General features: G+C 44.4%; 1 protein-coding gene across 1 annotated transcript in view; it reads left to right on the forward strand.

Annotated features, from left to right (window-relative positions):
- The window catches only part of MAP2 (microtubule associated protein 2), a 602,201-nt gene that overhangs the window by 535,144 nt on the left and 42,429 nt on the right, over positions 1 to 24,628 (forward strand). The window contains exon 13 of the mRNA XM_030210839.1: positions 23,082 to 23,223. Coding sequence (XP_030066699.1) covers positions 23,082 to 23,223 — 142 coding nt within the window. The remainder of the gene's footprint in view (positions 1 to 23,081; positions 23,224 to 24,628) is intronic.

Raw genomic sequence — 24,628 nt, forward strand, 5'->3', positions numbered from 1 at the left:
TGAGAGTGAGAGAAAGACACTGACTATGAGAGTGTGTATGAGAGAGAGAGAGTGTGTGTGTGTGACAGAGATACCTCCCCCCTCCCCCTTTGGTCTGAGGACCCCTCCCCCCCTCTGGTCACAGGATCCCCTCCCCCCTCTGGTCACAGGATCCCCTCCCCCCTCTCAGGCCTGAGGATCCCCTCCCCCTCCCCCCCTCTGCGTGGTTGGCAGCACCATGCGAATGTGTGTGTGTGACAGAGAGTGAGACTGGGTGCGAGTGTGTCTGTGAGAGAGAGAGTGTGTGATTGTCCTCTCTCCCCTGTCCCCCTCCAGCCACCCAGCGATTCTCCTCTGTCCCCTGGCCCCCCCTCCAGCCACCCAGCAATTCTCGTCTCCCCTGCACCCCCCTCCAGCCACCCAGCTATTCTCCTGTCTCCCCTGCCCCCCTCCCTTCAGCCACCCAGCGATTCTCCTGTATCCCCTGCCCCCCCTTGAGCCATGCAGCGATTCTCCTCTCCCCCCTGCCCCCCCTTCAGCCACCCAGCGATTATGCTCTCTCCCCTGCCCCCCCTCCAGCCACACAGCAATTATCCTGTGTCCTCTGCTCCCCTCCAGCCACCCTGCGATTCTCCTCTGTTCCCTGCCCCCCTCCAGCCACCCAGCGACTGTACTGTGTCCCCAGATTACCTCCGTTGAAGCGTCGGCGTTATTGAAGGCCCTGGCCGTCCATGGAGTCAGCTTCAGAACGTTGGAGGTGAGTTTGTTCCCTCAATCCTGCCTTCTGATTATCCGCCCTCGACATCATCACGTTTTGACACGAGGGCGGGGCAGAGAGAGATGTGACAGACTTACGAATGTTACGAACCCTTCACTGAAGCCACGGAGTCAGCTTCAGAATATTGGAGGTGCTTTTTATTATAGTACATATTGTCTCAGGACTGCATTATATTTAACAGTTGGCATGATGGCAAATTACCAACCAGTGTTTAATCATGAATGACTATAATCTACACAGAGTGACTGGTACAACTCTGGCTGTCTTGTTGGGCAAACTGGATGGACCATGCAGGTCTTATCTGTTGTCATTTACTATGCTACTGTTTATATGTCCACATACATGAGTACCGTATTTTCGGACTATAAGACGCACTTTTTTTCCCCCCAAATTTGGGAGGAAAATGGGGGGTGTGTCTTATAGTCCGAAAATAGAGATTTCCCTCCCTCCATCCGAGTTCGGGATCGCCCTCCCCCGGCCCTGTCACCACTTCTCCCTACTCACGTTACACGATCTTCCCTGGTGGTCTAGTGACGTCGGGGCAGGAAAGAGCCCCCTCTTTCCTGCCCAGCACGCTGCTCTCCGTCCTCCTGTATGCTGCCTGACGGTCTCGGCGAGATTCAAAATGGCCGCCGAGACCGTCAGGCAGCATACAGGAGGACGGAGAGCAGCGCGCTGGGCAGGAAAGAGGGGGCTCTTTCCTGCCCCGACGTCACTAGACCACCAGGGAAGATCGCGTGACGTGAGTAGGGAGAAGTGGTGACAGGGCCGGGGGGAGGGCGATCCGAACTCGGAGGGAGGGATTCGGACAAGACGCACCGGAGCACCTAGGTTTTAGAGGAGGGAAAAAGGAAATTTTTTTTTTCCTATTTCCCTCCTCTAAAACCTAGGTGCGTCTTATGGTCCGGTGCGTCTTATAGTCCGAAAATACGGTAAATAACTAGAATACTGACATTTGCATGCATTCTTGCCACCTAACTCAGGGGCAGATGATCAAAGCAAACACGGGCGCTAGAGGTCAGTAATGCCCTACTAGTGTCCACGTTTGCTTCCGCCCAATGAACAGAGCCGGCCAGCGTGTGAAACAACGTGCTCACCAGCTCTGATTGCTAATTGCAAAGAGGGTCTCCTGCATTCCTCCTAATGATCAGCAGGCAGTGCGCCAAACAAGGTCGCTGCTCCTGTTGCAAACCCTGTTCCAGCTCAGAGCTGGCGTTAGGGTTAGGAATGGGAGAGACCCACTGAAGAGTTTGACAGGTCCGGGATTTTCCCTTGGACCTGTCAAACCTTAGTCCACCCCCACCCCCAAAACACAAAAGCCCTTGTGGTCCAGTGGGACTGCTTGCTCCCCCCCCCTCACATTAAACAAAAATGTCCTGATGGTCCAGTGGACCACTAGTTTCACTCCCCCTCCCACCCGCCCGCCAACATCAACTAAAATGCCTTATTGCTCCCTCCCGACATAGCCCTAACCCCCTGCCCACGGCCTATGTTATTGTAGTAGTTGGAGGAGGGAGGGACTAGCACTCCCTCCCTCCTCTTCAGCACTCCCTCCCTCCTCTTCAGGCGCCTCCTCATAATGGTGGTGCCCTGCCCGATGCATCCTGGGATGTGCTGGGCAGGGTTTAACCCTTATATGGAAGTTAACACCTAGTCATCTGATTGTTGATTACATAGCCACTATCTGTGGCTCACAGAGTTGGATATTTTCCTTTATTAAATAGGCACTTTGTTTAAATATTTGTAGGCTCCCAGTTCTGAAATTACTCCTTATGTATGACAATCTGAATGATGCATTTTGGGGTGCAGGCATGAAAATGATAGCCTTCTACACCTTGGTCATTGTCAAAACTGCACAAGCATTTATCTGTATAACAGCAGTTACATTATGGATGGGTGGCCTGTCCATGAATTTTCAGCAGCATTATATAAATAAGACTAGATTCTATACATCATGCCTAAAAAATCAGTGCTGAAATGAAATAGGCCTTAGGTTATACTCCTAAATTTGTGATCCTAAGTTTTTGCTCCAAATTTAAGCATAATTTATGCTCCTATATGTATGCTCATTAATTAGGAGCATAAATTTTAGAAGCGTAAATTTAGGAGCATAACCTTTATAGAATAAGGCCGAATATGCCTAGGCATAGTCTATAACATACGCCTAAATTTAAGTGTAATTTATAGAATAAGCCTAAATTTCAGTGTGGTTTATAGAATATGCCGAGCATCTGTCCGCACGACTAAATTTAGTCATGGCCATTTATGCCAAGTAAAACTTGGTATAAATGCTGTTGCCTAAATTAGGTGCAGACTGGGTATATTCTATAACAATGCGCATGGATTTTAGAAATGCCTATGACCCACCCATTCCACACCCATGGCCATGCTCCCTTTCCAACTATGCACTTAGAATTTATGTGCATCATGTTATAGAATACACTTAAACATTTGTGCACGTAAATTCTAATTAAAGCCAATTAGTTTCAATAATTGTTCTTTAATTGACAGTGATTTTCTTGTTAGCTAATTAAATTGCGTGTGCAAATCCAGAATATGATTGGATTTGCACGCGCAACTCAAGTCACACTCTACAGAATCCAGGGGATAGCGCCCTGAAAATTCTTACAGACTCTCCTGCCTGGTTAGTGCTGCTGCAGAGCACTGGCATTTCACCTCACTCTATAAATCGTTGGTGATATTTCAACCTGCTATCCCATGGTTTAAAAGAAAAAGGCCTAATGTTGCCGCTGTTCATAGATATCACCTGCCTTTTTGTATATTCGGTGCCCTCTGCTTCCGCAGATAGGCATGCTGACTTTACTGTTGGCAAAATATTTTGGTCAATGTTAAAAAAAAAAAAAAAATCAACCACAACATTTGTAGATGGATTCATGAGACTTTTATCAATGTATATGCACATGCTGGGGCAGGCATAACAATGTATTGTTCCCATTTTGCTCCAACATTTCTTTTCATTGAAAGACTGAAATACTTCCATTCACATTTAACATTTCATATTTACATTTATTGCTATAACCCGTATATATTTAAAAAACATAGAGGTGGTATAAAACACAAAATAAATGGACAAGGGGAGATTGTTACACTTGAATGTTAAAAGGGAGGAGGGACGAGGAAAGGCTAATTAACTCATTCTAAGATATAAGAGGAGAGGGTAGGTCATGCAAAGGATCACTAAGACATAATTTAATACACCCGGAGCTGAACCAAGATGCATCTGTCCCACTGTAACCTAAGAGAGAGGGAAAAGAGAGGCAGATTCCTTATTCAGCTGGTAACGACTTTGTACTTGTGTCTAAAACAGTGTCTGGAATCTGTACACTCTTGGCACTATTACAGAAGAAACTGGTTGCCACTTTAAATGGATCAAATTGCCCCTGGCTGGCTCCTAGTTTTCACAGAACCATAGATGCCACTGGATGGTGCCTCACTAGCCTGTGTCTGTAGAAAGATAAAAGGACTGAATGTGCCTGAACGCTCTTTTCACATCCAGAACTGGTCTCCTCAATAACAGGTTGAGGCCTATTGGCAGGAGTGGTGCAGGGGAAGCTTTTACTGACACTGTCTCTGTTTTCCTTGTTTTATGGGTACCTGTCCTGTTGGGTTTTCAGGATATCCATAATGAATATACATAAGATAGATTTGCATACAACTACTCCATAGCTATTTTAGGCAGGGACTGCACCTTAGAATTAAGGCATAGGTGTAGTTTGCCTGCTTTTTTTTGAGGGGGGGCAAGGTAGAAAGTTCAGATTAGTAGCAGGGAGGGGGACTTTCTTCCCCTCTCCTCAAATGTGCATTGATTAGCTTTCTTGCCCCTCTCTCCTGAACATGCACACACTTTTGTACACTTATATACACTGTCACTCTTTCAGATGCCACCCCTTCCTCCCAGACCTACCTCCAACAGCCTCTCACCTTCGCACAAGTTCAAATGTAACTGCAGAGGGTGACACAATAAAATATTTCCAACCCTTTGTGTATATTGTTTTATTCAGATGTTTTTTTCATTTCTCTAGCGTTTTCAGCTATTTAGGAATATGACCCAACACTTAGGCGGGTCAACAACACAAACAGGTGGCAGCCCAGGCACAGCGGAAAAATGAGGGCAGGGGGTGGGGGAAGGCAAGAAGGTAGAAGGAGGTGGGTAGGCATAGGGATATGAGATGGGAAGTAGTAAGGCAGAGGGGAGGAATGGAGGCAGACAATCGGAGGAGATCCAAGGGTGGGAAAATGGAAGGCCACTGGAGACAGTGAGAGGGGTGTTTGCAAGAGTACAGTCGCCATTTTGGCTTGCTGCTCCAGCAGTTCAGGCTTCTCTTGCTAGTGCTGGCCATTATCGAAGCGTTTTTAAATTACCTTTTTCTGTGCAGCTTTTCAATCTTGCTTCATGGCGTACTCTTTATATGCGGGCGGATTCAGACTTGGGTCCGGTGCTGGCACGTGTGCCCCATGGAGGAAGCAGCAGTAAGGGGTAATTAAAGCCATACTATATCCTCATTAGGTGAGTAAGAGGCAGCCTTTTCTCTTCAGGCAGTCTTTGCGATGCATTGGGAGTTGTGTTATACTGCGCTCCAAATCACTTCCCTTTCTGGGCACTTGGCAGCAAGGCCTTTTGTCCTTGCAGTGGTTTTCACACACAGTTTTGTGGGTTTTGGTTTTTCTTCCATTTCCTTTCATTTCACAGTTCTTCAGAACCAGGCTGGGGATGCAGTGTGTGCTCAGTGGAGGCTCGAGTACCTGAAGTAGGGTTTGGGGCGCAGTGAGTGATTGTGCTGTGCACAGAGGGGAGTGTGGCACAGAGACTTTAGAGACTCTTACCAAGCATACATGCGGTCATTTAATGCTTCGGCAGCTTAGTCAGTTTCCCTACTCCTCGGGCACAGGCAGCCCTGGCTCAGGGGTCCCATTCGACCCATATAGGCCCATGCAGTAGTCACAGAGGTAGGCAGCAGGATTGTTGGAACCTGGGGATGTCAGGCTGGCCTGCCCACTGCATTGTCTTGGCATTTGCTTTGCCACATGGACTCTCGCCTCCACATTGTTAGACGTGTGATCGCCGTTCCCCGTGCCCAAAGAGAAAGGGGCTCTGAGTTCAGTATGGGGAATGACTTTGCCGATTTTTGACCCATGCAAGGGGGTCCAGGTTTGCAGCTGCTACAGGCAAGGCTATGATGCGCATGTCATGGGGGTGACGTAGTATTCCCCTTTTTGTCTCTCATTAAACTTGTGGCATGGCAGGGCCACTGCATCAGTCCTGAGGTTTTAGCACTCATGTGATCTCATCTAGCGGTTATGCTTTCCGCACGCATATGTTGGGTGCTCGGCCTAAGAGACACTGGCATGGCCCATCAGATTTAGTGGGAATGGCAGAGTATGGCCACGATTTTGCACACGACATGGCCATCTCATATTGAACTCTTATATTTGCATTTACTTGTGCCTGCAGACATGCCGGCTGTGAAGAAACTGTGTTTTTTAAGCCTGTAAAATGTATTAGTATTTTCCTGTTTTAATTATGTTTTGAAGTGTATTTTTCCTATTTTGCCAGCACGTGTTGTTTCTTTGCTGTAAAGCTGTTAAAGGGAACTGAATGTTCTTTTCTTTTAACACAAGGAGGAAGCAAGCAGCAGTATACTTTTAAATCTTGTTGACTGGGCTCTGATTGGCCTGGAGTTTGACAAGTTACCCAGTAGTACTGGCTGTTGCTTCAGTCTTAGCCCGGGAGAAAAGAGAGACAGATCTCTCTGCTAAGGCTCTGTGAACAGAGATATGTCCTGATCTTCCAGGTACTGTTTAGACAATATGCAAGTGTTTAGTTAGTTTTCTAATTGATTCATTTTCAGTTATTTCGTACTGTTTTGCTGATTGCACATTTTTCTTTTGTTCATTGTTCAAATATGACAATAAACCTATTTAGTTTGTTGACTCTGCCTGTCTGAACTGATAAAGAATCCTGGTGGTTTGTGTGTTGAGTCTGTGGGTGCTTTCTGGGAATTGTGGGACCACTGGAGTGTGGCCCCAGTAACCTGGAATCACTGGGGATAATTTGAGAGTGGGAGACTCGCCCAGAGGTGGTTGTGACCCAGTCAGTGGGAGGAGGGTGCTAGTGTAGAGCACACGTGGCAGGTGCAGGCTGACCTGAGCTGTGCTGGGGATAGACCCTCTAAGTTGTTGTGGGGTAACCCCAGGCGGGTGGCTATGTGTTTCATGACAGACCTTTGTCCTTTTTTGGTGGCAGCATGGTGGGAATGTCAGACTCAAGTGCATGGCGCGAGGGTCTTTTTTTTATCTGTAACCTTCAGACACAGAGCACAATGAACAAGTGTAGCAGTAACAGGGTCCCTTTCCTGTTGTTGTTGTTGTTTTTTTTTTTTTTTGTGGTCGTGTTAGGAGATTAGCAGTGTGCTGATGTTGACTGGCAGCGGTCAGGAGACACTGGAGATACCTGTCCTAACACAAGAGCAACAGAATGGCCTCAGCGAGGAGGAGCTACAGGACCAGCCTGCACAGATTTCTCCTGAAGAGAGACCAGATTCCTTGTGGACAACGGCTCATGAGCTGGTAGGGCCTGATGCCACACCAGCTGAGATCCAGCAAATCTACATGATAGAGTAACAGCGGCTAGATCAGCTGCAGCAAGAGGAACGGGAAGAGCGGGAATGAGAATGTGAATTCTAGCGGCAGCATGAGGAGCGTGAGCCTGAATTCCAGCTGCAGAAAATGAAGTTGGAGATGGAAATGGTTTACATCCAAAGCTCCACCCCCTACCCCTGTGCCAAGGCCTAAGGCAGGATCCACAGCCCAGATTGGGCCAAACTTGTTTTCGCAGTTTGATGATGCTGGGGTGACATAGATGGGTATCTAACTGGCTTTGAAAAACTTTGCCACCTCAATGAGATTCCTCAGGAAGACTGGGTGCACTGTCTGGGAGAAAAGCTCACTGGTACGGCATTTGAGGCATTCCAAGGACTGTCCATGGATACGTGCTCCCAGTTTGAGGAGGTGCTTTCCCCCACAGACCTACAGACTTTGCAAAAGGGGGTGGATGATACTCATAGCGAGTTTGTAATTCAGCTAAGATACCAGCGCTAGCGGTAGCTCAGTGGAGCTGAAGTTAAAACCCTGGAGGACTGCCAGAACCTGATGGTCCTGGAGCAGTTTCTTCAACATTGTCGTCCAGAGGTGAGGGTGCACCTATATATTATACCGTGCATGGAGGTCAATAATCTTGCTTGGGAGAAGGTAAATGTATTCTTATGCCTTGCGTGGCAAGCAGTGGATCCAGATGTATTGAATACCAGCAGACAAAAGATTAGGGCGATTGGGCTGCTCTGCATAATTGCCTGTTTATGCTTTTTGGCAGGGTAACCATCATTGTGTTGGTCGCTTAGCAGAAGTATGCAAGTAAACTTCATAAAGACCTACACCAGCTGCTGACTTCCAAAGCAACGGGTACATGATTTATTTATTTGTTGCATTTGTACCCACATTTTCCCACTATTTGCAGGCTCAATGTGGCTTACATAGGACCGTCAAAGGCGTTTGCCCAGTCAGTGAATAACAAATACAAAGTTGTATAGTGATCGTATGAGGTATAATTGGAGGGTCGGAATGGATGAAGATTGCGTGATGTCCTGATAAGGGATGGTAAGGAAACTGAGCCTAATTAACATGCCAGGCTGAAGTGTTCTGCTGTTTTTACACTTCGTTTAGCATGGCTCTCTCAACAATATGCTAGTAATGTGTGGGGTGGTAGCATGAAATGTTTTCACTATAGAGTTCCAACCAGTTGCTTGTGACCTGGATTGCTCAGTGTGGAGTCAAGAAGCTGGGCTTGACGGCCGTTGATCTGATCCAGTGGGGTTATTATCATGTGCTCAGGTTCAGCTCAACCAGGCAGCAGTTTACATGTGAGTTTGAGCAAGAATGACTCTTAAGGATTAATCCACTAGGCTCATTTCTGCAGCCGGCTGGTCTTTTCCTACAAAGCTGGTCTAGAAAATGTTAGGCCACCCATGCGTATTTAGCCATCAGTGATTCCATACTCAAGGACATTTGCTGAAGTTCTGTTACAATGTTCTCCGGTCGGATGCCTGGTCTACAAAGAAAAATGGGGGGGGGGGGAGGGTATACATATAATAGACTTGTTACTTGCCCAAATGCATAACTTAATTAAGGGTTTTATTAGTGTGTTGATGCTTTCAGTTAACGGTTCCTCTCTAGTATTGTCTTGCAGCCATGCCTCCAGCTACTGACAGCAGCGCCAGTTTTACCTTGGCATGGGAAGCGCCGCCGGCTGGCCTGCCATGTTCACATCTTCCTTGCTGAAGTTTCAGCCGCAGACTCACCCCAGATTGCTGGTAACCCTGGGATTGCATCCAGATTTAATACCTTTGGGTGGGCTTGTGATGCTAGTTATGCCGGTTTGGCTGGCATATTTCATTACTAATGCCGGGCAGTTGATGGACAGACCTTATGCTAAACCAATATAGATTGATTTTGCTGGCTAGAATAGGCTCCAGCTTTGATATAGCTCGAGCAGACACACGAGGGTGAATGTACACTGTTGTGATAGCTTTCGGGTGTGCAGTTTAATGCGACAGAATGTACACCGCTTTCAATAGCCTTTGAGATGGCAGTTCTTAAATTAAATGCACCGGAATGTACTGCCCTCCTCTAACCTGCAGGTTTGCAGTTTTCTTATATACAAAATGCACTTGAATATACATGTTTTTTAGATAACCTCACGCTAGCATGTTCCTTACATGCTAAGTGCACCTGACTGTACACACCTCAATAGCCTCCGGCCTAACAGTTTGCTTATATACTAGTTGTACTTAAATGTTCATGTTGGTTTCCCACTGCATGCACCTGAGTTACACTGCTTCAATAGCCTCGGGCTAGCAGGTTTTTTTCTCATATACTAATTACATCCGAATGTACACGTTTTAAGAAACTCAGTCATGCAGGTTCTTATATACTACAGCACCCGAATGTGTACAGCTTCAGTAGCCATCAGGCTTGCAAGTCTCTTATATCCTAACTGCACATAACACCTGCATCTGAATTTCAATGCTTCAATCGCCTGGGGCTTGCAGGTTTTTATATAGTTTAATAGTACTGGAAGCTGCACTGCTTCAATAGCTTTGGGCTGGCAGGTTTCTTGTTGATTAGCAGTATTTGAATATTCACTGCTTCAACAGCCTCAGATTGCAGGTTGCTTTTATCCTAACTGATAACCTTGGTCTTGCAGGTCTTTCTTATATACTCTGTGCTTCTACAGCCTTTGAGATTGCAAGTCTCAGATATCCTAACTGCACCTATTTCACTGCTTCAATAGCCTCGGGCTTCCAGGTTCTTGTATAGATTACCAGTACTTGAATGTTCACTGCCTCAATAGCATCGGGCTTTCATCTTTCTTATAGACTTAGCAGTACTTGAAATTTCACTGCTTCACTAGCCTCGGGCTGGCAGTTTTCTTATAGATTAACTGTAATCGAATGCTCACTGCTTCAACAGCCTTTCGATCGCAGGTTGCTTATGTACTAACCGTATCTGAATGTACCCGTTTAAATAAGCTAGGTCTCACAGGTTTTAGCATATACTAAGTGCTTCAATTCCTTCGGTCTTTCATATTTCTGATACCCTAACTGCACCCAGATGTACACCGCTTCAATAGCCTTCGTTCTCGCACACACACTGCTTCATTAGCCAAGTTTTATTTAGACTAATTACACCTGCAGGTACACTACATCAACAGCCTTCAGTCATCGCAGGTTTCTTATAAGGATATGCATTACTTCCATATTCTTCGGGCTTCCTGGTCTCTGATATACTATCTGCAACTGAACAAACAGCTTCAGTAGCCTTCGGGCATGCGGGTTGCATATATACCACATGTAGCCGAATGTAGACAGCGTTCCATAGACTGCAGGCTTTAGTTTTAAAATATACAACATACACACGAGGTATATTGCCTCATAGTCTTTGGCAGGAACGTTTTTTTGTATGGTACCTGCACCAGGTGGTACACTGCTTAAGTACCCTTTGGGCTTATGGTTTCTTCCTATACAACATGCACCTTAATATACACAGCTTTCGCCTTCAGTTTCTTATTATTAGCTACACCTGGATGTCCGCTAATTCTTTAGCCATTGGCTTGCAGGTTTCTTACATACCACCTGCACCAAATTGTATGTGGCTTCAATAGCCTTGGTCTTGTAGGTTGCTTATACCCTAACTGTACCTGGATGTATACTACATCATGGTCATTATTTGCATCAGAAGGAGTGCACGCTCATTATCTTCATCAGAACTGACACTGCATAATTCATCACCTGCATCTTCATCTCCATATTCCGGTCATCATCATGCTGGCCAATGACAGAAAAGGTGCAGCAGAAAGTAGCATCATTATCTGTTGTTTTAATTTTTGGCCAATGGCACTTTTTTGAATATTGACGTCATACCCATGATAGTACGGGTTCAAAGCCCATAGGAGGTAGCCGTCGCATGTGAAGACCCCCCCCCCCCCCCCCGCAGTACTATGGAAGGTTCACCAAAGACAACCATGGCAGCTGCTCATGACTGGGGAGTTCCTCTGCTTCGCTTGCAACTTTGAACTCCTTACAAAATGCGCCCTCTGGATAAGGGGCCTATATCAACATTCACACACATATACCAATATAGCTCTGATATAGAGGGGTCGCTGCTACAAGCGAGAGTTTCAGAGTTTTCTGTGGACACATTATGCGAGGCTATACAGTATGCACTTAATATATAAAAACACCGCAGCTGACCTTTTAAGTAGGTGACATCACCTTAGCTTCGGATTTTGCAAGTACACAAATTGAGGACATAGTACTGTGCATTAGTTCCTTAAGGATATAATATCTCAGGACTTCGCGAGTACTCGAGTAAAGATATAGTACGGCCAAGCTGCCCCTTTAGTGGTGATTACAGCTTGGATAGCAGTTAAGGAATGGCCGCAGCTAGAGGGAGAGGGGATAGGGAGGACTGCGACAAGCGAGGTGTCACTGTCTCGATCTGTGGCGGTGGATCTAGCCTAATTGAGCACACAGCAGTATGTTTCAGACCAATTCAAGCTGCAACAGTGGTCAAATGTGAGTAGTTGGGTCACAATCTAGCAGTGGTGTGGGTGACGTCAACACCAAGGGCAATCTACAGAGGGGGGACCAGTACCAGCATAACTGCAAGGCGATGGTGCCTGCCTCAGAGTTTTATGAGGATAGGGAGGCTAAAGGCATTGACGGTGCCTACCTCAGACTCTTACGGGAAAGCATCAAGGAAGATAGTCAACTCTTAAAAAGGGATGTGATTTTATGGCAACCCCTCATCAAGGCTGTGATGGTAACACCTCGACATGTCAAAGGTATATGCCTCAGGGCAGAGGAGAAAAGGTGCCTCATGAGTAAGGTGGAACTCGGTGAAGCAGTGTGACTCAGAAAGTTAAGCGCTCTCTCTCTCTCTCTCTCTCTCTCGCTGTATGTGTATATTTGCACAACAATGTAAATGTCTTCACATAATATAAGTAATATAATGCTGTGGCCATAATAAATTCCATTCTTCTTCTCGGATAATTTGTCAGGTGTGGGTATATACAATGGGTGGTGTGATGAAAAGAGAGTGCCAAGATGCCATTTACCCTGCTTGTGGGTTTCATAAAGTTTTGAAAACCTGGCTTAAACCAATTTTGACTAGGTGCTGATTGTTACATTGTTTCTTGTTATTAATTGGTGTGATATTTGATTTTTTTTAATTGTAAACCACTTTAAAACATAGGTTATGAGCGCTATATCAAGTTAGTAAATCCAATCCAATTCAAATTCCTTTTTCCATGTTTCCACTCCCCTCTGATTTCTAATTTTTTTCTTCTGTTTCCTTTTTATTCTCACAGCATTTCTTTAGATTTTTTTCATCTTTCTTTGACTTTTGTTACGTTATATTTTTTCACTTCTTCCTTGTTTCCCTTTATCTCATCTATACTGTTTCAGTCTCCTCTGCTACTGATCTCACACACACAACTCTTGCTCCTCACCTCTCCATTCATCCTTCCCCACTTCTTCATAATTCCCTCATCCTTCACCTCCTACTTCATCCTTTTCCTCTTTGCTGCTTTCCATTTCTGCCCCTTCTCACTCACTCTCATTCCATCCTTCTCACAGCACCTCCTCCTCCTCTCTCCATTCCCCCTTCCTCATCCTCCCACTCTTATTTCAGTTGTAGATCAAGGCAAGTTACATTTAGATACAGTAGATATTATTCAGTCCCCAAAGGGCTTACAACCTAAGGGGCCTTTTTACTAAAGCTTAGTGTGTACTAATTGCTAAGAAGCCCATTTTATGCCTATGGGCTTCTTAGCATTTAGCACACACTCAGCTTTTGTATAGGGACCCTAAGTTTGTACCTGAGGCAGTAGAGGGTTAGAAGAGTTGCCCACCACTTCTCTCGCCTTTTCCCTTGGACATCTTTTGTTCAAAAATGGACCAAAAAAAAAGGGCGTCCAAATCACAAGACGTGCATAGCATTTTCAAACACAAAAGATAGACGTCTATCTTTTTTGAAAATGACCTTCTTTCCTGTTCAGAATTTGGACGTTTTTGTAAAACGTCCAAATTCTGATTTAGACGTTCTATTGAAAATGCCCCTCCACGTTATTTTACTTTTCCAGTTGTGTTGATCCTGGTCTCTCTTTATCACTTCTTCTTGTTGGCTTTCTCCTAAATCTTTTTTCAGGATCTCATTTTCATTTTCTGTTTCTTCACACTCCCCTTGATTCTTCCCTTCCTCCCTACTTCTGTTTCTGACATTAATCCTGCTGTTTCATCTTTCTTCCTCTATTTGTCTTATCTGCCTTTTTGTCACCCAGTCGCCAGATTTTATTTCTCCTTCCTCCTTCAGTCTTCCTTCACTGTCAATGCTTAGCTCTCTAGTCCTTCCATTTTCGTGCATCTCTCATTTATCAGCCTGCTATTCCCTTGTCTTTGACTTACTTTCCAATCCCCCATTTTCATCCTCTGTACTCATCTCCATCGTAGCCTCTTCTGCATGCTTCTGTCTGTCACTCATTCCCTTTCCACCTCTAGTCCCTTTCTTATGCCCTACCCCCTTATCTAGTTCCCTTTCACCTGTTAACTTCTCCATTTCTACCCTCTGTCACATCTGTAAAGACCTGTCATTTTTCTTTTTATTTCATCCTTTTCATATGCCTCTGCCTCCTTCCACTTCCCCAGCATCCAATGCCCTTGTCTCTCCCACAATCCAATCTGTTTCTCCACCAGTTCCCTTATACCCCCTTCCCTGTCACCACTTACCTACTTCCCCAGTATTAATTTAGCTTGCCTTTCTTCCTTGTCCCAACATTCATCTCTCTACCTTCTCCTTCAAATGCCCATGCTTCCCTCCCAGCAGTTTCTATCCTCCTCTTCCTTTTCAGTCCAAAAACATCAGCTCCCCTTTCCAACTGTCACTCACAAGCATCAGCCCCCTGGTGCCAGAATGTGCCAGTCACTCTCCTTCTTCCATCTCAAACCCCTGCTTCAGCCCCCTACAGCATCAGGCACTTCTTTTAACATGATGCCTTTTCTAACCTCCTTGTCTATCCTCTCCAATCCTGCTCTCTCCTGTCTCCCTATTCCCGCCTCCCTGTGACCAGCATATCCCTTTTCCTTTTCCTCCTACAACATGGTCCAGTATATCCCCCCTCCTTATCTCCTTCACCCCTCCATTTAGTATCCCCCTTCTTGTGCTCCCCCAACATGGTCTGGTATCTTCCCTCTCCTCTGTCCCACTTCTCTAATGTATCTCCCCCTCTTCTCCTCCCCCAACATGGTCCAACAGATTCTCTCCCCTCTCCTTTACATTTCTACCTAATAAAGAATTCCCCCTATCTAGCACATCCCCCTCTTACCCCCAACATGATCCAACATCTTCCATCTCTTCTCCTGTCCTGCCCCACCCCATTTCCAAATGGTCCAGCATCTCCTTTTCCCTCTCTTCTCTTCCAACCACCTTCTGTGAAATCTCTCATCTCACAGCCATGTAAAGGTAAGTAGTAAGAAGAAAGAAGGGCACCATGAGCCTTCATGCCATGTTCTCTGTAAGTCTGTACCGGATCCCACCCCCTCTGATGCATACTTCCTGTTGCCATAGAGGCAGAGCCCAGCAGAGAATTGCAAAGTACTTTGACGTGAAGGCTCACAACACCATGCTTTTCTTTGTACTGCTGACATTGGTTGGGCTGGGATAAGAGAGGTTTGAGGGGATGGGCGGGATTAGGGAGGTACTTTGTCCAACACCTATGCCCTTAGTGTTTGGGAGGACAATGCCCTCCTTACCCCCACTCCTCAAACTACGCACGTGAATTAAGGCAAAGATCATTACCACATATTAACTACTAATTCTAAAATAATACAAAGCAGTTAACATAGTCTCAAGAGGCGTAACTACCTACTTTGTATGTTATCGGCCATGCTGTTAATGCACAGAAACTTGGCTGCCTTCCTCAGATTGCTGAGAACTCACCAACATTTAACACATAGGTTTTGCACCTAATGCCACTTAGCTTTTATAGTTAATGCACATTTGGTACAAAACCTTACAGCAAGTTAGTAAATAGACCCTTTTGGGGTAAATATTCAGCTGGCGGCAGTGAGCGTTTTGCTGACCGCTGATGGCATTATTCTGAGATACTCAATTCCAGACCATGTCTGGGCTTCAGCATTAAATATCCAGTTTTTGCAGAATTGGATAATGCATAGCCAGTTAAGTCAGTACTGAACGTAACCCGCTCCTCTCACCCAGAAGCAGGTTCACGCTCAGGAGGTGGACTCCTTGAGTTAATCTTGGGTTCGGGAGACTGGGTGCTCAATACTCACATCAGGGTCCCTCCAGGTCACACAGAGGAAACACACAGCAACCAGGAGAGTCAAGAAAAAGTAGCAACTTTATTTAACAATTGAAACTCTGCAGCAACAGTCATAGGAAATCTCAGCACACAGCTATGATGGTGATCATTCACAATCTTATGCAGTTACAAGAGCGGTTAGGTTTTCCTTATTGGGTTATGCACGCACACAAAACCCCTTTCGCCTGATCTGCAATCAGTTGACACTCTACAATCACTCTCTCCGATGTATCTTCAGCAGCAGCAGCAGAGAATTGGACCCAGTATTCACTGTCCAAACCTTTTAGGGGTTCAACCTGAAAGGAATCACCGGCCGCGGGCAGACAGCATCTTACCCTTAAGCCCAGTTTGCAGTGAGACTCCCCAATCTCCAGCCCACAGGTCGGCTTCTCTATTCGGCTCAAGAGATTAGCAATAATAGCTTTGATCCTGCTCCCCTCTCAAGGGTTTCTCAGCAGGCACCCCTCTTTAGCTCCAGCAGCACTTGTCGGGGTTATGGACTTCTTAGATACAGGATACCAAGGACAAGTTTCACAGCACTGCCCTTCCTTAAATGGTAATTCATTAGCTCCACCCAGGGGCGTATCTGGACTCCGGCGGTAGGGGGGGCCAGAGGGAGGGGGCACATTTTAGCCCCCCCACCGCCCCCCTCCCCGCCATTGCCAGACACCCCCTCCCTTCCCGCTGCCAACCCTCGCTCCCCGCTGTCGCTTACTTTTGCTGGCGGGGGACCCCAACCCCCGCCAGCCGAGATCCGCTTCCTCCTCCGAGTCCTACCTTTAAAAATATTTCTTCAGCTGACGGGGGAATCCAACCCCCGCCAGCCGACCTGAGATCTTCTTTAACTTTCTTCTATCTTCGTCTTCCGTGTGGCCGACGTGTTGCTGCTGTTGTGCAAAGCTGAAATCCAGTTTCGGAGTCTGATGTCGCAGCACGTTACGATGTCAGTCAGACTCTGAAACTGGATTTCAGCTTTGCACAACAGCAGCAACACGTCGGCCACACGGAGGACGAAGATAGAAGAAAGTTAAAGAAGATCTCGGGTCGGCTGGCGGGGGGTTGGAGTCCCCCGCCAGCTGAAGAAATATTTTTAAAGGTAGGACTTGGAGGAGGAAGCGGATCTCGGCTGGCGGGGGTTGGGGCCCCCCACCAGCAAAAGTAAGCGACGGAGGGGAGGGTTGACAGCGGTAGGGGGGCCAGGGCGAAATCTGCATGGGCCCAGGCCCCTGTGGCCCCACGCAGATACGCCCCTGGCTCCACCTACACTGAGTCTCCACAAATCAAGACATCCTCCAGTGTGAGATGGACTCATGATTATTTCCATGCTGGGTTCCTCCTGCACAGGGCTTCAATATAACAGAGGCACTTAAGCGGCTATAGGTTACCACATAAAGATAGGACTGACTTTTATGCGGTCCTATTTATGCTGCCATTTAAGGGGCCCTTTTACAAAGGTGTGCCAAAAAATGCCCCTCGGTAGTGTGGGCACGTGTATTGGATGTGCGCTGGACCATTAATAAACCAGTGGATCAAAGCGAATCATTTAAAGCTGAATGTTGCTAAGACACAGATTTTGTTAATCTCTGGATATCTTGCAGATGACATTCCTACCTCTTTTACTTTTGGCAATGAAGAAATTCTTTTAGTTAATAAAGCTCGTAATTTAGGAGTCATGTTGGATTCTTCTCTTACTTTAAAATGTATTGTGCAGAAGATTATTGAAGATATCTTCTACAGATTGTGATTATTAAGATGCTTAAAAGAGCTTCTGAACCACTGTAATTTTCAGATGATGATTCAGGGACCCTTTTACTAAGCCACGTAAGCGTCTACACGCGCCCACCAAAATGGAGTTACCGCCCGACTACCGTGTGGCTCTTGTGGTAATTTCTTTTTTGGCGCGTGTCTGATATGCACGTCTGAAAAATATTTTTTATATTCGGACATGCGTAACGGACGCGGGCATGTCATTACCGCCTGGATCCTTTACCGCTAGGTCAATGGCTGGCGGTAAGGTCTGAGACCCAAAATGGCCCGCTGCAATTTACATTTTGCCACACGTCCATTTTCATTTTTTTAAAAAGGGCTTTTTCACATGCACGCTGAAAAATGAATTGGCGCATGCCCAAAACCCACGCCTACACTACCACAAGCCATTTCTCAGCGCACCTTAGTAAAAGGACTCCTCAGAGTGTTATTCTTTGTTTTGACTATTGTAATGGTCTGTTGGCAGGATTACCTAAGAATTTATTAGGCGCATTACAAGTGGTGTAAAATGCTGTGGCCAGAGTTTTGTCAGGGTGCTCCCGCTACACACACATTTCAGCTGTGTTGAAATGACTTCACTGGCTTCCCATTGAGCAGAGCATAAAATATAAGTTAATATCTTTGGTATTCAAAGTTTTGAATAATAAAGTTTCTGTGCTCATTGCAGCAGGGCTGCATTTTTACCATCCTGTAAGAGATTTAAGATTAGCAAATAAAGCCCTCTTGGTTGTTCCATTTTTTTCAATCTGTGCATTTAGAGGATTATCTTTCATCCATATTTACAATAGTCGGGCTGCAGCCTTGGAATTCTTTACCTCTTATGTTCAGAAAAATTCAGAGCTTCATTCTGTTTAAAATGCAGTTGAAGACATTTCTGTTCATTCAAGCATATGGTGGAGATTAATATTGATGTTATGAGAGTAGAATCCCATATTGTTGGGGCTAAGAGAGATCGAGTACCTGTTGAGACATTTGGAGGGGCATAATCGAAAGGGGTGCCCAAGTTTTCCTGAGGACGTCCTCACAGGGGAAACTCGTATTATCGAAACAAGATGGGCATCCATCTTTTGTTCTGATAATATGGCCGGGGGCAGCCAAATCTTGACATTTAGGCCGTCCCTAGAGATGGTCGTCCTTAGACTTGGTCGTTTCTGATTTTCGGCGATCATGGAAACTAAGGATGCCCATCTCAGAAATGACCAAATGCAAGCCCTTTGGTCGTGGGAGGAGCCAGCATTCATAGTGCACTGGGCCCCCTAACATGCCAGGACACCAACCGGGCACCCTAGGGGGCACTGCAGTGGACTTCAGAAATTGCTCCCAGGTACATAGCTCCCTTGCCTTGTGTGCTGAGCCCCCCAAAACCCACTACCCTCAACTGTACACCAGTGCCATAGCCCTTATGGGTGAAGGGGGGCACCTAGATATGGGTACAGTGGGTTTGTGGTGGGTTTTGGAGGGCTCCCATTTACCACCACAAGTGTAACAGGTGGGGGAGGATGGGCCTGGGTCCGCCTGCCTGAAGTGCACTGCACCTACTAAAACTGCTCCAGGGACATGCATACTGCTGCGATGGACCTGAGTATGACATTTGAGGCTGGCACAAAATATTTAAAAACATTTTTTGAGGGTGGGAGAGGGTTAGTGACCACTGGGGGAGTATGAGGAGGTCATCCCCGATTCCCTCTGGTGGTCATCTGGTCAGTTCGAGCAAATTTTTGTGGCTTGGTCGAACAAAAAAAGGACCTAGTAAAGTCGTTCAAGTGCTCGTCAGGGACGCCCTTTTTTTGATTATGGGTTGAGGACGCCCATGTGTTAAGCACGCTCAAATCCCGCCTTCGCTAGGCCTCCAACACGCCCCCAGGAATTTTGGTCATCCCCGTGACGGAAAGCAGTTGGGGACGCCCAAAATCGGCTTTCGATTATGCCGATTTGGGCGACCCTGTGAGAAGGACGCCCATATTCTGATTTGTGTCTAAAGATGGGCGTCCTTCTCTTTCGAAAATAAGCCTGATGGTGTTATTTAATTGTGTTGTACGGAGAAAAGAGTTTTGTATTATTGGGGTTAGGACAGGAGTTCTCAACCCAGTGCTCGGGACACCCCTGGGTGAGAAGAAGATGAGTACCTGTAATTGGGGTGAATTTATATATGGATTTTGTGAGTATTTGTAGTACTCTTTGTATGTTGCCGGTGCTATGTATTATATTTATTTTATTGTGTATATTTTAGTTTAGTTGTAATCCTCTGAAAATTGCTGAGATCATGCGGAATATAAGTACTTTTTCAATAAATAAACCGTTATCCAAGTAGTGCCAGGGTGCTCCGGCGATAGAGTCTAGATGGTTCTGGGAGCAATATTCAGTGCACTAACTATCCGGATACATTTAGGTCAGCAAAAAGGCTGTACAAACTTTATCTGGTGTTTGTATCCAGGTAATATCACTGATACCTTGATAAATTCTGGTGGTCTCATTATACCAGGATTTTCAGCACTGATATCTGAGTATAGCCTACCACTGACTATCCAGATTTAAAAAGCCTGTGGTGGCCAGTGTTTTTAAAAAACACTTACCACTGCAGGTTGGCGACCTCATTGATATTAACATTGATAACTAGGTTTATAAAAATATGAAGTTTCCAATTGAAACAAAATATAAGGAGGCCAATGCACTAACTCACAGGACTTTCCATGAGAAAGTGGCCACATACAAGTTTTCCATAGCTGCAAATGACCTCATTAGAAAAATGACACTGAAAAATTAGCTACAGCAGCCAATAGGAAAAAATACACTTCTTGAGTATATTTATCTTTTTTTGTGAAAACTGGTGTATAAACATGTTTTAATGTGCCAGCTTTAATCATTAATGCTGCAAGAACTTTTTTCAGTGAGCAACAGAAATGCATTCATGACAAGTAACAGGTTTACTGTGATTCACTGACGCTCAACAACCTGCACTGCCATTACCGTGAGTTACCATACTAGTAAATAAGCACCTAGGTCACCAAGAAGTACTTATGATGTTTGTAGGGGCATATTTACAAAGCTGGGCTAAGCAGTTAATGTGAGAATTGATACACAGCTGGACACTGTGCACTGATTTCCACATTAACCCTCGGATTCTGTATAGGGTGCCTAGAGTTAAATACGGTTCTACATGTTAATCTGGGTGCATTCTATAACTATGCATGTAGATTAATTGTTTTTAAAAGCTGTTAAGTGTTGTTAACAGTTCTTAACAAGAAATAACAAGAACCAATTAGCAAAAATTAGAATTTATGCACGTATATTGCTAAGCATATTCTGTAATGTACTGCGCCTAAATTCTAATGCATGCAGGCAAAAAGGGATGTTTCATGGGCGTTCCAAAATGTTTGAGCATTGTTATAAAATATGGGCAGTGAATAGGCAGGGACTGTACCTTATAGTTAACATGCAGTAAGGGCCCTGTTTACTAAGGCGCACTAGTGTTTTTAGCACGCGCTAAAAATTAGCATGTGTTAACACTAGAGACACCCATATATTCCTATGGGTATCTCTAGTGTTAGCGCACGCAAAATTTTAGCACGCACTAAAAGTGTGCCTACAGCGCAGCTTAGTAAACAGGGCCCCAAGTGTTAACTGTTATTGCGGCAGATAACACAGAGCAGCTAGCACCACGTGAAACAGTTGCAGCTAACTATATTACATATGGTATCTGGCACGCATTTAAAGCATGGCAAAGACATTTCCTGTGTATTAACTGTATGGGAAGATGCTGGGAATGCAATCAATAGTTAACACAGAGATTATGTATTTTATTTATTTATTTATTAGGATTTATTTACCACCTTTTTGAAGGAATTCACTCAAGGCGGTGTACAGTAAAAATAGATCAAACATGAGCAGGAGGCAAAGCAGTGAAAATATTTGAACAACAATACAAAGTATGGCACAGTATACTACTTGCAATATACACCATATGTACTAGAACATTATAATTGGTAGTGAGGGGTAAGGCAAAGTTGTAACATATAGATGAGTAAGAAAGTAGGAAGAATTAGAAAGTAAGGTGATTGATTTGAAGAAAGTTGCACGTGAGGTCAGAGAGATGGTTAAATATTATCTCAGCTAGGGTAGGAGTAGATAAACATGTCCTGCTGCAGTATATGCAGCTCGAGTCAATCCTTGTATGTGTGAGTGAGTAACAAGTTAGTTACTTCTTCCATTAAAGGCTTGGTTGAAGAGCCCAGCTTTCACCTGCTTCCTGAAGTAGAGGTAGTCTTTTATTAAGCGGAGCCTTTCAGGCAATGCATTCCAAAGTGTGGGGGCTTCTCTGGAGAAGGCTCGCTTGCGGGTATTACATTGTGTAATATCTTTTGGAGAGGGTGTAGTTAGTGAAAGTCCTTGGGAGGACCTTAGTGTCCTTGGTGGTGTGTAGATACTGCACGTTAATTTTAGCAATTAATGCGCAGTAACTACAAAATCTGAACGTACTTTAGTAAATAGTCTCCCTAGAGGTACATTGTCATCATGAAGACTTTCTGTAGTCTTAAATGTTAATAGTAACTTAGGATCTTTGTATGGAAGTCTACATCCCATGAATAAATGATGCATGCATATCAGTCCTCATTTTATAGTAATTGTGGTTTACTGTTATTTAGCAACTAAAAAAAATTTTCAGGATGCTTTTGCAGATATAAATGACAAAAGTTATTACAGTATTTAATGCATTTATATGATTTAACAATAGGATGATAATTAGCTCATGGGAGTCTGAATACAAACACTATATTATAAGGTAATGAGATTCAAACCTAAGCAATGCACCTAGTAGAGCTTAGAAAAATAATGCCCATTAAAGTATGCAAAAATGAACACAGACCCAATGACACAAAAAACATAATTACACCCCAGGAAATTACAGTTAAGCTTCTGTGATAACATTCACATTAATGTGCTGACTTTAGTCCTAGTAAATGCATAGCTCATTTTGATGTCATTAATAGGGACTATTAACATGGACTAGTTAACTAGCATGAACAACCCAGGTTAACACACTTCAGTACATCGACCTCCTAGTAATCTATTCATTAAATAAGGTAGCTGCAATAGCATGAGCATGCCCAGGGGCCATTCATTTATTTAGAACAATGGCTTTTGACCATATTTGGAACTGTTAACCAGTTTGATTTTCAGGATATCCATAATGAATTTGCATGAGATAGATGTGCATAAATTGAAGAGACAGGATCTTCAAAGCTGTGTCCAACTTGCTCATTATAGGTATTCTGAAAATCAGGTGCATCTGCAGGAATAGGGCAAATAAGTGTTCGTACATAAGTACATAAGTGTTGCCATAATGGGACAGACCGAAGGTCCATCAAGCCCAATATCCTGTTTCCAACAGTGGCCAATCCCAATAATAGTGAAATTATGTAGCAATATTATTTTTTCTCTACAAAGCCTGATAAATAAGTGAAAAACAATACAATATACACACAGTCGCATTGGACTATATTGACTATATTTGACTATATCAGGAGAAAAGTTACAAGATTAAAATCAGTATTTTATTAATAACATTCTGACTTCTAAGTTGTTTCTTTTTTCTGTTGCCACTAGGATGGAATAAGCAAGAGTCCTGAGAAACGTTCTGCTTTGCCAAGGCCTTCCTCCATCATCCCTTCCCGAAGAACCTTCCCCACAGACCGAGAGGATACTTCCTTCGCTTCGTCCATTTCATCCGCAGCACGACGTGCCACCAGTAGGTTTATTTGCAGTAGATTGCCTCCTGGGGAATAGGAAATCTTAAAAATGTTCTTTTCTGCAGTGTGATAATCAGAATTGGTTGCTAAAAATATTCTGAATTTGCAGAGATATTACCAGAAAAAAATTATATAAATTCTCCTTCTTGACTTATTGAACAGGATGGGTTCCTTGTCATCTCTGAAGTTGTCCTGAGAGAACAATAAACTGGAGGTTATACAAATTACACAACCACTGTAAAATTACTTTGACTACAAAACAAGATTTGTATATGAATTCAGTGCATGTTGATTAATGTTTGTCAAAGCATCCTAGATCTATCAAAACAGAAAGGGGACTCTTCACTAAAGTATGACAAGGCTTTGCCGTTGCCATATGGTAATTTGCCAGAATTTCACACGGTACTGCAAAACCTCTATATTAATTATCAGGAGAGTACCCAACAATTTTCCATTCGGTGAATGCAGAGAAAAAAACATTTAATATAGTATATGAGTACAGATAAAGAGCTATTCCTAGTAGCAGTTCCATGTGATCTGCCATGCTAACAGTTAATACTCAGTAGCCTAACTCTGCACTAAAATATAAGGCTTCAAAGCATGTGGAAATGGCTAGTTCTGAGTGCCACCTGGTTCTAAATTTGCCGTCTTTAAGTGAAAGTGTAACTACACATATTTGTGACATGCTGGTTGTTCTCATATATTTTGAAACATCAATATATGTATATAGCTTACAAATGTACCTCTGACATTCCCCCGCTCCTCAGAATGCATCTTTTTAATATTGACCGAAAGTGTGGGGGCTGTAAAATTATGCATGAACTTAAAACCCACTTGTGTGGATTCAGCCACTCTACCTGTGCAAATCATTATTTTATGCACCTCTGTTTTTCAATTTGCAGTGTAAGCTGATGCATGTTATTTATCACAGCTTCTATTATTTGAGATGGATCTGTTGACCAAAAACACCTATTAAAGCACTTCTTTGGTTGATAAGTTGTCCTCTAAGCCTCCACAAGTACATGGGTGCTCTTAGTCAAAATAGTGAACCCCAAAATGGGCCAAATTCTATATATGATGCATTAATTGTAGACGCATTTTAGTAACGCATGTAGCTCTATTCTGTGAGCCGCATCAACAGTAAGACGTGGTATATATAGCGCATAGGCCATGACTTTGCAAAATTACACTGAACAAGTGGAAGAGCTGGAACTAGGATCCAGGAGTGACGATTCCTAGGCTTGGGCTGTAGTCACTAACCCCAGGATTACATATAGCATGCCTGGAGATCCATGCCGAAATCCAAGTGGATGCTATAACAGCACACATAACTCAATTGGCTTAACAAGCTAATTCACATTGATAACAGCATTTAAGCAATAATTAGCACTAATAGGCAATAAT

Source organism: Microcaecilia unicolor, chromosome 7 (genome assembly GCF_901765095.1).
Source record: "Microcaecilia unicolor chromosome 7, aMicUni1.1, whole genome shotgun sequence".
NCBI classification, from domain to species: Eukaryota; Metazoa; Chordata; class Amphibia; order Gymnophiona; family Siphonopidae; genus Microcaecilia; species Microcaecilia unicolor.